Consider the following 14,327-nt stretch of genomic DNA (forward strand, 5'->3'; position numbering starts at 1 on the left):
ATTTATGAAAATTATTAAATCGAATTTTATTGTTTATAAAAAAAAATTAAATTATTTCGAAAATTTTTTTCTTTATGAAAATAATTGAATGTTTGCAAAGATCTTTATAAAAATCTTTTAAAATAATTGAATTATTGCGAAGAATTTCATAAAAATCTTTTTAAATAATTGAGTTTTTCGAAAATATTTATAAAAATTGTGATTTAAATAATTGAATTCTTGAGAGAATGCTATTGTTTATGAAAATAATTGAATGTTTGCAAAGAATTTTAAAAAAAAATGTTTTTTGAAATAATTTAGGTAATTATTTTGGAAATTTTTTTTATTAAAATCGTAGATATTGAAAATAATTGAATTTTGAAGAAGTTTTTGAAAATTATTGAATAGTGTGAAAGAATTGTATTAAAATTTATTGAATTGTTTCTAAGAATTTTATTTTAAGTTTGTCGTTTAGAAATATTAAAGTATGTGTCTCGTATTCTCTTTTTTTATATACTAAAATTTTCAAAATAATTAGAAATTCCAAACAATTTTTAAATAAAAAGTGAAAATTGTTTTGGACTTTTATTTATTTTTTTTTGTATTCTTATATTAATTAACAAAAATAGTTAACACGGTTCGATAGTATTTGTTTTGTCCTTAAGATCGGCACTCCTTAACATTATTTTTGCATACAAAGTAAGCTGGATAGTAAGTTGGATAATATGATGCACTTACATGTTGAACGCACAAATCTTTAAAAAAATATTATAATAGTAAATAACGAGCGATTGAAAAAGAAAGTAAAAAACAAATTATTTTCATTATTAAATAAAAAAAAAAATATATATATATATATATTAATACTTACCATAACAATATCTACGATTATAAGGATTATTTCTAAGGCATTGGTTCAGTCCCGGATAACAATTTTCTAAAAATTAAATACAATAAATACATCAAGAACTTTATTTTTAAATAAATATTTATTCATTATTACTTTTTCTATAGGAATTAAGATTTTTAAAAATTCCAAATTAAGTTTTATAATAATTAAAGATGATCGAGTGATAAAATTATTATTTTATTCTTGATCAAAATTTATGTAAATAATTAAATTATTACGTAGAATTTTATTAAAACTATTTTAAATAATTGAATTCTTTTGGAAAATTTTAATTTACAATAATTGAATTGATACGAAGAATTTTATTAAAATTTTTGAAAATAATTGAATTCCTGAGAAGAATTTTATTTTATTATTTATAAAAATAATTGAATTCTTTGCGATGAATTTTATAAAAATATTTTTAAATAATTGATTTTTTTTCTAAAACTTTTATGAAAATTATGTTTTAAATAAATGAATATCTGTGAAAATTTTATTATTTATGAAAATAATTGAATTCTTGCAAAGAATTTTATTAAAATTTTCAAAAATCATTCAATTCTTATGAAGAAATTTCTTAAATTTTTTTAAAATATTTGAATTTCGGAGAATAATTTTATTATTTATAAAAATAATTGAAAATTTGATCAGAATTTAAAAAAAAATTTTTGAATATAATTGAATTTCTATTTTATATTCTATTTATGAAAATTGTAGACGCAACTCTTTGAAAATTCAATTAATTTTGAAATATTTAAGTAAAATTATTAATTAAATAATTTTAAAAAGTCATAATTTTATAAGAATATACATTTTTTGAAATAATTTTTTTAAAAACATTTCATAGTTATTTGTTGACAAAATTCAATTAAAAAAATTTCAATAAACAAATCCAAGTGTTCTTAACAATTTTTGCTTAAAATTTGCTATTGAAATCAGATGTAAAATTCAATTAAATACAATAATATGATATTTAAAAAAATTATTTCATGAATTTTATTTTTTTCCTAATTAAAATTTACTAAAATTTATTAGAATACTTATATTATAAATATTGTTAATTGATTATTCAACTTACTGGCTGCAATATTAAGAACTGGGTAAGTTTTAACTGAAAATTAAGAAAAAACGATTATATTAATCTTTATTATTAATCATAAATTTTTTTTTAATTAATTAATTAATTAATTTAATTTATAAAGATCGTATATTTTTAAAAACTCTTTCATTTATAATTATTAATAAAAATTACCTCCTGCTCCTGGACGATTATTAACCTTCCTTATGAATCCAGACGCATAAGATTGTCCTTCAGAAAAATAAAAGAAACCACAGAAAATAAACAGAGCAAGAATTGTAAAACGCATTTTTAAATTTTTATTTATTTTTATATTAAAATATGAATCGATAATTATTTTTTAAAGAAATTTCAGTTTTCTTTAATTTCTGAACATCAACACGCTGTCCTTATATATGCATATTCACTTGTTATCAGTAGCAGAAACATTAATTCCGGGTTATAATCTAAATATAATTTATCATAAAGTATACATTAAAAATTATTTACTTTATAATACCGTGTATCTACTTTGAATCATAAAAAAACATTAAAAATTATTTACTTAATATTACGTGTATCTACTTTGAATATTAGAAAAACAAATTAAAAATTCCTACATCATTTTCAAATTTGCTTTTCAATTGACGACAGTTATATTTAATTAGGAAAAAAGAGAAAGACGGAAATTTTTTTTTTTTTAATTTTCGTATCATGTGTGTATAAATATAATTTGCGAATAATTAAAATTTAAATAATTTAAATTCAAATAATTTAAATTTAAATAATATAAATCTATTAATTTATAATTTAATAAATAATATAAATTTATTAATTTATAATTTAATAAATAATATAAATTTATATAAATATTTTTTAAATATACTGATAACAAAAGGTGCAGTGGATGAGGAGGAAGGTGTACAGGATCTTTGAGAACCTTTCCCGTTCACACGTTGTGAAGCTGAGTGTATAGTTATGCTTAAAAATTAGTGTTATTATGATATTGCATTTAGTTCCATATGCGGAACGTACACACTTCATTTGGACCATTAGGAAGCATCTAGGCTATTCAGAGGGGCGACCCTCTGCATCAAAAACGTGTCTTTTCACCCCACAAAAGAAACTATACAACCCACTAATTTGTGGATTTAACCAGCTTTAACTTTAAATCGCATTTCTTTTTTTTTTTCAATACAAAACTTTCTTCATTTATTTCTTCTTTACACACACACACACCTGTGGAATTCGTTTTTTAATTATTATTTTCTCACAACTCGAACTAATTTTCAATTATTATTTTCATATTCGTTCATCATTTTTCATTTTCAAATTAATAGTTTAAATCTTTCAATTCTCAGGGCTCTACTATTTTAATAAAAAAAATTCCAAAATAATTCAATTATTTCAAAAAAAAAAAAATTTTATAAAATTCTTCGCAAAAATTCAATTATTTTTTTATGAACAATAAAATTCGTTGGAAGAAATTCAATTATTTTTATAAATTAAATAAATCATCGTAGAATTTCAATTATTTTTTTATTTTCATACAATTTTTAATTATTTAAATATTTTATAGGATCAATTTCTTCGCAATAATTCAATTATTTTCATAAATAATAAACTTATTACAGGAATTCAATTATTCTCATACATAATAAAATTTTCACGTGAATTTAATTATTTTAAAACATAATTTTCATAAAATATTTTTTTTAAAAATTAATTGATTACAATTATTATATTATTATTATATTATTATTAAATGATTATAATAAAATTCTTCGATAGAATTCAATTATTTCAGAAAAAATTTAACAAAGTTTTTCCCAAGAATACAATTATTTTTATAAATAATAAAATTCACCAGAGGACTTCAATGATTTTTGATAATTTTAATAAAATTCGTTGCAAGAATTCAATTATTTTCATAAATTATATAATTCTTCTCAGGAATTCAATTATTATTAAAAAATTTAATAAAGTTCTTCTTAAGAATTCAATTATTTTCATAAATAATAAAACACATAGCAGGATTTCAAATATTTCTATAACAATTTTAAATTGTATTTAAAACATTTTTTTTTATAAAATTCTTCACAAGAATTCAATTATTTAAGGAAAAATTTAATATAGTTCTTCCTGAGAATACCTACAATTATTTTTATAAATAACAAATTTCACCAGAGGACTTCAATTATTTTGACAAATTTTAATAAAATTCATTCCAAGAATTCAATTATTTTCATAAATTTTAAAATTCTTCTCAGGAATTCAATTATTTTCATAAGTAATAAAATTTTTACATGAATTTAATTATTTTACAACACAATTTTCATAAAATTTTTCGAAAAAATCAATTATTTAAAATGATTATAATAAAATTATTCACTGGAATTCAATTACTTAAAAAAAATTTAATAATGTTCTTCGTAAAAATTTAATGACTTTTGAAAATGATAATAAACTTCCTCGCAAGAATTCAATTATTTTTAAAAATAATAAGAAAATTCTTCGTATCAATTCAATTATTTAAAATTTTTTTTTTATAAATTCTTTTCAAAATTTTCACTATTTTTAAAAATATTCCTCAATTCCATGATTTTCACTATATCTACTATTTTAATAAAATTTCCAGCAGTATTCAATTAGTTATAAAAAATTTTAATAAAATTTTGCGCAATAATTTAATTATTTTCACAAATAATAAATATTTCACAGGAATTCAATTATTTACAAATTTTTTATATATTTTTTCGCAATAATTCAATTATTTTTATAAATAATTAAATTTCTATTTTAATCGAATCCATCACATATTGTAATTATTTTTAAAATTAATTAATTTTATAATTAATTAATTAATTTTAATTAAAAATTAAGTAGTATTAAGAGCATTATAGTGGGAATTTTTAGAAATAATTGAATTTTGAAAAGGTTACAAATTAAATTCTTTAATAATCTGAATTTTTCAATCTGTTAACTTACAATTTTGAGGAATTAATTTTTTTGAAAAAGTTTAATTGATTTTTGTTACAAATTATTTAAAGTTTTTATTTTCTATTATATATTTATTTAGAGAATTTCCGAATAATCTAAAGTTCGTAAAATTGAATTGTGAATAAATAGATTTGAAAATTCTCAAAGAAGTTTTTAAAAAATTATTAAAAATAATTGATTTAAAGAAGAATTTTAGTTTTGAATTCAACAATAGTTTTATTATAAAAATAGAATTTTAATTAAGTTTATAATTTAGAATACTTTTGATTTTATTTAGTAAAGTTTAAAAAAAATTAAAATAACATCAATTTAATAATATTAACTATAGTAATTAATTACAATAATTAATAATTATAATAATGTTGTTATTACTATTTTAAAAATTATTTAATTAAAAATAAGAATTTTCGTTTTATTTTTTTTATAAAATTTTATAGATAAAATTTTTTGCTTTTTGACAAATGGAAAAATGAGATAAATTTCCGTTTATTGCTATACCAGATTTGATGACGAAAATATTCTTTTCAGAAATAATCATAATATGTACAAAAGGTAGGGGGTCACTTTTACCAATTTATTTTTCCCAATCTCTTTTTTCCAAAAATAATTTTACCAGTAACCAATTTTCCCAAAATTTATATTTTCCAAAAAAAAAATTTTCCAAAACAGAATTTTCAAAAAAAAAAAAATTTCCAAATATAGTTTTTAGAACATTTGAAACAAAACACATTATACTGCCAGCAGCAAGTTCATGTTGTTTAATTTCCAAATTTAGACTACAGTCTTATGAAATTTTAAAGAAAAAATACGTAAGTGATATAGGTTTTAGAGTCTTATGAAATTTTAAAGAAGAAATACATAAAAAGTTAATATGTTGAATCTCGCTATATATTTATTGATTATTTGCCAAATTTTTTATTTATCTGATTCATTTATGAATCGAAATGAATATTCAGTTGACGGTCGTGATCCTCATCCAAACGATGAATTTGATTTCAGTAAGTTTTCATCTATATATTTCATTTATAATTTTTAATACACTTTATTTATGTGCACCCAGAGAAAAATATTATTTAAACCAAATATATTTTATTTGAGTTAAATAAGCGTATATTTGTCTCAGAACCAACTAGACTTTTTATTTCTTTTAAATAAAAATTTTATTCGACACAAATAAAACATATATTTGAGATAAATAAAATTTTATTTAAACCAAATAAAATTTATTTCAAACAAATAAAAAGTTTAGTTGGTTCTGAGACAAATATACCATTTGTCTAGGTGTGTAAACAAAAAATTATTATTTTAAATGTATTACAAAATTGATAGAAATTTAAATTAATACAAAAATTCAATAACAAAATATTTTACTAAATTTTTATTTCAGTTGGAATGAATACGTATATTACTCAATTTCATGCAGCTTGTAAGTTCATAAATAATGTGAATTATTCTTAAATAATTAAAATTGAGTGACAAATTTAAAAAAATTATAATATACAGAATTTTAAATAAAAATATAAAAATTAAAATTATGAATATAAATAACAATGAATAGAGAATAATGTAAAAGATTTTTTGTGTTTCAATGACAAAATAATATATGATAATATTTTACAGACAATTGTCATAAATTCTTCATCGAATGTTTAAATATGGCAAATTTTTCGATGGTGTTACAAGTAAGATGTATCCGTACGTAAAGAAAAGTTCCCTAATTTTTCTAATATATAGGAAAAATATTCTTTATTAATAATTATTTTATTTTTATTGAATAAATATATAAAGAAAAATAAAAGATTTAACAAAATTTTTTCAGAAATGTGCACATTGGAAAACGAAGATAATACATTCTCTTGCAACAGGCAAGGAGATCCTCGATATTGTCGTGTGTAAATATTATTAATATTTAGAAAATGTGTTAAAATTTAGAATAAATAAATAATTTCAATTAACAAATTAAAATCTTCTTTACATACACGCCGACAAACCTGTAGAATTCATTTTTTAATAATTATTTTCTCACACCTCGAATTAATTTTCGATTATAATTTTATATTTATTAATCATTTTTCATTTTGAATTAATAGTTTAAATATTTTAATTCATCATGAATTATTTTAATAAATAATTTCACCAGAGAAATTCAATTATTTTGAAAAATTTTAATAAAATTCATTGCAAGAATTCTATAATATTTTCATAAATTATAAAATTCTCCCCAAGAATACAATTATTTTTATAAATAATAAAATTCACCAGAGGAATTCAATTATTTAAAAAATATTTAATAAAATTATTCCTAAGAATTTAATCATTTTTGATAATTTTAATAAAATTCTTTCCATGAATTCAATTATTTTTAAAAATTATAATAAAATTATTCGAATCAATACAATTATTTTATAAAATTTAGTTAAAATTCTTGGCAAAATTTCAATTATTTAAAAAAACATTTTCCTCAATTCTATGATTTTCAACATCTACTATTTTAATAAAACTTTCCAAAAGAATTCAATTATATTTAAAATTTTTTAATAATATTCTACGTAAATATTTCATTATTGTCATAAATAATACAATTTTTACAGGAATTCAATTATTTTCGTAAATAATAAAATTCTTTTTAGGAATTCAATTATTTTTATAAGTATAATAAAATTTTTACATGAATTTATTTATTATAAAACACAATTTTCATAAAATTTTTCGAAAAAATTCAATTATTTAAATTTAAAAATAATTATAATAAAATTCTTCACTGGAATTCAATTATTTAGAAAACGTTTAATAAAGTTCTTCGTAAAAATTTAATGACTTTTAAAAATGTTAGTAAAATTTCTCGCTAGCATTTAATTATTTTTAAAAATAATAATAAAATTCTTGGTATCAATTCAGTTATATTTAAAAAAATTTTGATGAAATTCTTGTTAAAAATTTCATTATTTTTAAAAATATTTCTCAATTGAATGATTTTCACTATTTACTATTTTAATAAAAATTTCCAGAAGAATTCAATTATTTAAAAAAAATTTTTTAAATTCAATTATTTTGAAAAAGTTTAATAAAATTCGTTTTTAAGAATTCAATTATTTTCATAAATAATAAAACTCAATGCAGAATTTCAATTTTTTCTAATACAATAATTTTAATCGAATCCCTCGAAAAATGTAATTATTTTTAAAATTTTTATTAAAATTCTTCACAAAAATCCAATTATTTAAAATTTTGTTGATAAAATTCTTTATTAGAATTCAATTTTAAGAAATATTAAAATGTTCAATAAATTATTTAGGTATTTTTGTTTTTATAAAATTGAATTTTTTTAGAATTTTTAAATAAAAATTTATTTAAAAATAATTTTCAGTTAAAATTTTATTTTTAATTAATTAATTAATTAATTAATTAATTAATTTTAATGGAAAATTAAGTAGTATTAAGAGCATTATAGCGTGAATTTTTAAAAACCATTGAATTTCGAAAAGGTTTTAAATTAAAATCTTTAAATCGAAAGTTCGCAAAATTGAATTGTAAACAAATGGATTGGAAATTTTTCAAAAAAAGTTTTTAAAAAATTATTAAAAATATTTCATTCAAAGAAGAATTTTTGTTTTGCATTCAACAATTATGTGTTATATTATAAAAATAGATTTTCAATAAAGTTTATAATTTAGATTAGTTTTGATTTTATTTAGTAACGTTTAAAAAAAATTTTAATAACATTAATTTAATAATATTAACTATAGTAATTAATTACAATAATTAATAGTTTTAATAATGTTATTATTACTATTTTAAAAATTATTTCATCAATAATAAGAATTTTCGATTTGATTACTAAAATATTTTTTATAGAAAATCATAATATGTACAAAATAGTGCATTTTTATCTACTTCATTTTTATGTTTGTAACACACGACTTCCATTTTCATGCGTCGCAGGCAGTGAAATAGTTTTTAGAGTCTTATGAAATTTCAAAGAAGATATACGTAAAAACTTAAAAATTTAATATGTTGAATCTTGCTGTATATTTATTAATTATTTGCCAAATTTTTTATTTATCTGATTCATTTATGAATCCAAATGAATATTTAGTTGACGGTCGTGATCCTCATCCAAACGATGAATTTGATTTCAGTAAGTTTTCATCTATATATTTTACTTTTAATTTTTAATACACTTTATTTATGTGTAAACAAAAAATTATTATTTTAAATGTATTACAAAATTGATAGAAATTTAAATTAATACAAAAATTCAATAACAAAATATTTTACTAAATTTTTATTTCAGTTAATTAATTATCTTTATTTACTCTCCCTGCTCACGCAGGGTTCGAGACTCCCTAATACACATCCTCTACTTAAAACTAAAATACATTTTCACTTACAACTAAACTTAATACGCTCTACTTATATCTACTAATCGCAATCCGCCAGTGCACCGGGTTTCCGTTTCCCGTTCCAATTTGCCCTTTTTGGCTTCGTCAAAATTTAAAAACTTTACAAACTACCTTTTATATTTAAGCATTACTGCCTTACCCCAATACAAAAAACCCCTCCCTTTATCGGCCCTAATACATTCTCTCTTCTCTCATTCTTTCTAATCTTTCTATCCATTTTTCCCCTTTCCCATTCTCATCCAAAATCCACTTAATTTTATCCCCCATCCCTCCCTCCACCCCTCCTACTTCAATTTCCCCCATACATTCCTCCAAAACATGCTTCCAATCTTCTACCTGAAACCCACACATCCTACACATTTTCTCTTCATCATCCATCCAATACCTACACTCTTTCACTCCTTCACCCATTCTAAACCTACACAATCTATTCCAACTTTCATACTTTTTCATTTTTCCTAAATACCCCGGCTCCTTCTCTCCCCTCACCATCCTATACCATCTATTATATTTTGACTCCACTATCCTGCTCCACCTCTCATTCTCATCCTTTTTCTTCCAACCCTCCATCACCTCCCTCTCATTTCCGCCCCATCTCCTTCCCTCCTCCAACGCATCTCCTCTTTCTCTCTCCCATCTTGGAATATCTTTCCTTCTCATTGCTTTCCCTTTCTTAACCATCCTCAAACACTCTCTCGCGATGTCACTCCCTCTTCCCAGCTCCAACTTCTCCTCCAATCCCATTGCCCTCTTCCTTTGCCTCAATACAACCTTTTCCCTTCCCAATTCCTCCCTTAACATGTATCCCGGACAATTCCTATCTACCCCCATAGTCCATCTTAAAAACCTTTCATGCAAACTTTCAACCTTTCCAATCTCACCCCACCCCCATACTTCCACTCCATAACTAATCACCGCCCATACCAAAGCATCAAACAACCATACACGCTTCTTCCAATCATTCTTAAATCTCCTCTCCCCAATTCCCCATACCTGTCCCATCACCCTTCCCCCTTTTTCTATTCTTCTTTCAATATTTAACTCTTGCTCCCCGTTCCAATTAAACCAATAACCCAGATAACAAAACTCATTCACTTCTTCCACTCTTCTTCCATTTAGCTTCCATTCCACCTCCTCCACCTCCCCTATCCTTCTAAATCTCACCACTTTTGTCTTCTCCACATTCACACATAAATCTTTCTTTCTGACGTATCCTTCAAATTCTTTCATCAACAGTTTCATCCCTCTTTCATTCTCAGCCATCAACACTACATCATCCGCATACGCTAGTACATACACACGTCTTTTTCCCAGAATCACTCCCCCTTTACCTTTTCTTTCCATTTTCTCCTCTAAGTCAGCCATTAACAAATTAAACAAGATTGGACTAAGGGGGCAGCCCTGCCTTAACCCCCTACCCAACCAAAACTCCTCCCCCAACTCTTCATTTTTATGTTTGTAACACACGACTTCCATTTTCATGCGTCGCAGGCAGTGAAATAGTTTTTAGAGTCTTATGAAATTTCAAAGAAGATATACGTAAAAACTTAAAAATTTAATATGTTGAATCTTGCTGTATATTTATTAATTATTTGCCAAATTTTTTATTTATCTGATTCATTTATGAATCCAAATGAATATTTAGTTGACGGTCGTGATCCTCATCCAAACGATGAATTTGATTTCAGTAAGTTTTCATCTATATATTTTACTTTTAATTTTTAATACACTTTATTTATGTGTAAACAAAAAATTATTATTTTAAATGTATTACAAAATTGATAGAAATTTAAATTAATACAAAAATTCAATAACAAAATATTTTACTAAATTTTTATTTCAGTTGAAATGGATACTTATGATTCCCCATATCATGCAGCTGGTAAGTTCATAAATAATGTTATTTATTGTTATAATAATATTATTTTTAAATAATTAAAATTGAATACAAAATTTAAAAAAATTAAAATTATGAATATAAATAACAATGAATAGGGAATAATGTAAAATATATTTTGTGTTTCAATGAGAAAATAATATGATAATATTTTTTACAGTCAAGTGTCATAAATTCTTGATCGAATGTCTGAACATGGCAAATTTCACAGATTTTTTACAAGACATATGTTACAGTACGTAAAGAAAAGTTCCCTAATTTTTATAATATAAGAAAAATATTCTTTATTAAAAATTATTTTATTTTTATTGAATAAATAGGATATAAAGAAAAATAAAAGATTTAACAAAATTTTTTCAGACATGTGCGTAGTGCATTTAAATCATGGTAAATCCAAGTGCAACAAGAATGGAGATCCTCGATATTGTCGTGTGTAAATATTATTAATATTTGAAAAATGTTGTTAATATTTGACAATCAATAAACAATTTCAATCTCGCAGAAAAATTCGTTTCTTTAATCACAAATCACGTCATAGAAGAAAAATTTTTAATATTAAAAATTTTAAATGCAAAAATTCTAGAGGAAAAGCAAAAAAATAATATATTTATTTTTGATTGAACTTTTTATTTTTACAAATAAAAATTACAAAATGACAATATACAGATTTTTGTATATTTACGAAAAAATAAATCCTTCGCACAAATTTTGTCTATAAATTAAAAAAGTAATATAATAACATTTCTATGGTAGAATAATTTTGAAATATTTTTATAATTTGTAGGACTTTTTTCGTTTTTTGCTAAATCCAATTTTTTACAAATCCAATTATTCAAAAAAAAATTTGATTTTCATTAAAAGATTAATTGTCAATACCAGAGTTGATTATTTTTTTATTTAAAGAAAATTAATATTAAAAGAAAACTAAAGTGACATTAGTAATAAAATTTTGATGTTTTTTTTGAAATAACTTCACAGGATCTCCTTGTATACAGCCAAAGTCACAATTACAACCAAAAATGTTACAAGCTCCTGCACCACAATAAAAGCCAAAAGGACGTAAACCATTGTTGCATACAACTTCATAGCAATATTTTTCATTGTTTTTTTTCACTTTATGCATTCGATATTTTTCACAAGTTGTATTAACAATTTTAAAGTTTAAAATTCGTCTGGGACAACAATCAGCATGGCACTTATTCGTAAAAAATACAAATGTTACAATAAATAACATCATGTAAACTTTCAACATTTTCGAAATATTTCTGTACTTTTAAATATATTTTATTGTGTCTCTTTTTACGTATTTTTTTTATTATATTTTATTTTTTCCTGATTTTAATATATTTACAGAAATTAAAAAATTACCGATAATTGGTATATTATTATTATTACAATAATTGGTAATTGGAATTTTTTAACTTCTTTGCAACTTCTTTGAATGTTAAATATAAAACTTTGAATAACTTTAGAGTGTAGACTGCGTTCGCTATAATTTGGCCAAGAAATTTATACAAGAAAAATAAATTTTAATCTTATACTTCAGTTCTTAAAAATTTTATTATCTTTTCAGGGCTATTAAGATTGTTTTACTCGTTCCTTAACATTTTACATTGAAAAAGAAAAAAAACTTCGAAATTCAATAATTTGCGAATATTATTATTATTAGAAATTGTACCATTATATTATTTTCGAAATCAAAATTTTTTGTTATTAAACATTTTTTTCATAGAAATTATGACGAAAACTACCAGAACTTTTATTTTCATAAATAGATTAGTTTCAAAAGGTTTTAATTAAAATTTTTTAAAAATTTCAATTTTGAATGAATTTAATTAGAAATGTTAAAGAATTTAGATTGATGAAAAATTTCAATAATTCAAATTCTTCTGAAATTAGTTAAATTTGTTAATATTTAATTAATTAATACTTCTCTGAATTATTTTCAAAAATTTTAATAAAATTCTTGTCAAAATTCTAATTATTTTCAAAAAGTTTCCACAATTCAATGATTTTCATTATTTATTTTAATAAAATATTCGAAAAGAATTCAATTATTTAAAAAAAATGTTAATAACATTCTACGTAAATGTTTAATTATTTTAAATTTTTACAGGAATTTAATTATTTTAAAACAAAATTTTAATAAAATTTTCGAAAAAAATAAATTATTTAAAAGATTATATATAATAAAATTCTTCGCTACAATTGAATTATTTAAAAAAAATTTAATAAAGTTCTTCCTAAGAATTCAATGATTTTTGATAATTTTAATAAAATTCGTTGCAAGAATTCAATTATTTTTAAAAATTTTAATAAAATTCTTCGTTTCATAATTCAATTATTTAAAAAAATTTTGATAACATTCTTGGCAAAAATTCAATTATTTTCAATAAATTTTCCTCAATTCAATGATTTTCACTATCTATTATTTAAATAAAATTTCCCAAAAAAATTCAATTATTTACAAATTTTTTATATATTTCTTCGCAATAATTCAATTATTTTTATAAATAATTAAATTTCTATAGGGATTCAATTATTTTCGTGATTAATGAATTTCTTTTTAGGAATTCAATTATTTTCATAAGTCTCATTGCAGAATTTCAATTATTTAAAAAAAAATTTTAATCGAATTCCTTGAAATATGTCATTGTTCTTAGAAATTTTATTAAAATTCGTCAAAAATAATTCAATTGTTTAAAAATTTGTTGAAAAAATCCATTATGTGAATTAAATTTTAAGAAACATTCAATTATTCAATAAATTATCTATTTTTATATTTAAATAATTGAATTCTCGTAGAATTTTGTAATAAAAATTGATTTAAAAATGAATTTCAATTAAAATTTTAGATTATAATTGAATATTAACAGCATTTATATAGATGGAATTTTTAGAAATAATAGAATTTTTTAAATGTTTTTAGTAAAACGAAATTTAAAAAAAAAATTGTTATAGTTGATTAATTTATAAAAAGTTTTGTAAAAATTACATAATACACGGAAAAAAATTTCTATTGAAAAGAAAATACTACTTATTTGTTTTGTTCACAACTCCACGTGGCGTCTCACGATATGAAAATATAAAATAAAAAAA

At 20.8% G+C, this 14,327-nt stretch overlaps 2 protein-coding genes across 4 annotated transcripts; one reads left to right on the plus strand and one right to left on the minus strand.

The window, feature by feature from the left end:
• Positions 1-576: 576 nt before the first annotated feature.
• On the minus strand, positions 577-2,294 carry LOC122503274. Its single transcript, XM_043613751.1, has 4 exons — positions 2,124-2,294; positions 1,950-1,982; positions 851-916; positions 577-734 (listed from the first exon to the last, which is right to left on the minus strand). Exons 1-4 carry the CDS (start codon positions 2,236-2,238, stop codon positions 640-642), a joined length of 309 nt encoding a protein of 102 aa, XP_043469686.1. The 5' UTR covers positions 2,239-2,294; the 3' UTR covers positions 577-639.
• Positions 2,295-5,821: 3,527 nt separating this feature from the next.
• LOC122502964 lies at positions 5,822-12,555 on the plus strand. 3 transcript variants are annotated; one of them, XM_043613345.1, is made up of 7 exons: positions 5,822-5,926; positions 9,025-9,066; positions 10,977-11,018; positions 11,175-11,213; positions 11,389-11,463; positions 11,589-11,661; positions 12,207-12,555. In XM_043613345.1, the coding sequence occupies exons 1-7, from the start codon at positions 5,863-5,865 to the stop codon at positions 12,289-12,291; spliced, it is 420 nt and encodes a 139-aa protein (XP_043469280.1). In that variant the 5' UTR covers positions 5,822-5,862; the 3' UTR covers positions 12,292-12,555. The 3 variants fall into 3 exon arrangements, with proteins under 3 accessions (XP_043469280.1, XP_043469263.1, XP_043469271.1); XM_043613328.1 differs by lacking the exon at positions 5,822-5,926 and having other exon boundaries at positions 8,846-9,066; XM_043613336.1 differs by lacking the exon at positions 5,822-5,926 and having other exon boundaries at positions 8,847-9,066; positions 11,589-11,657.
• Positions 12,556-14,327: the final 1,772 nt, after the last annotated feature.

Source organism: Leptopilina heterotoma, unplaced genomic scaffold (genome assembly GCF_015476425.1).
Source record: "Leptopilina heterotoma isolate Lh14 unplaced genomic scaffold, ASM1547642v1 Lhet_108, whole genome shotgun sequence".
NCBI classification, from domain to species: domain Eukaryota; kingdom Metazoa; phylum Arthropoda; class Insecta; order Hymenoptera; family Figitidae; genus Leptopilina; species Leptopilina heterotoma.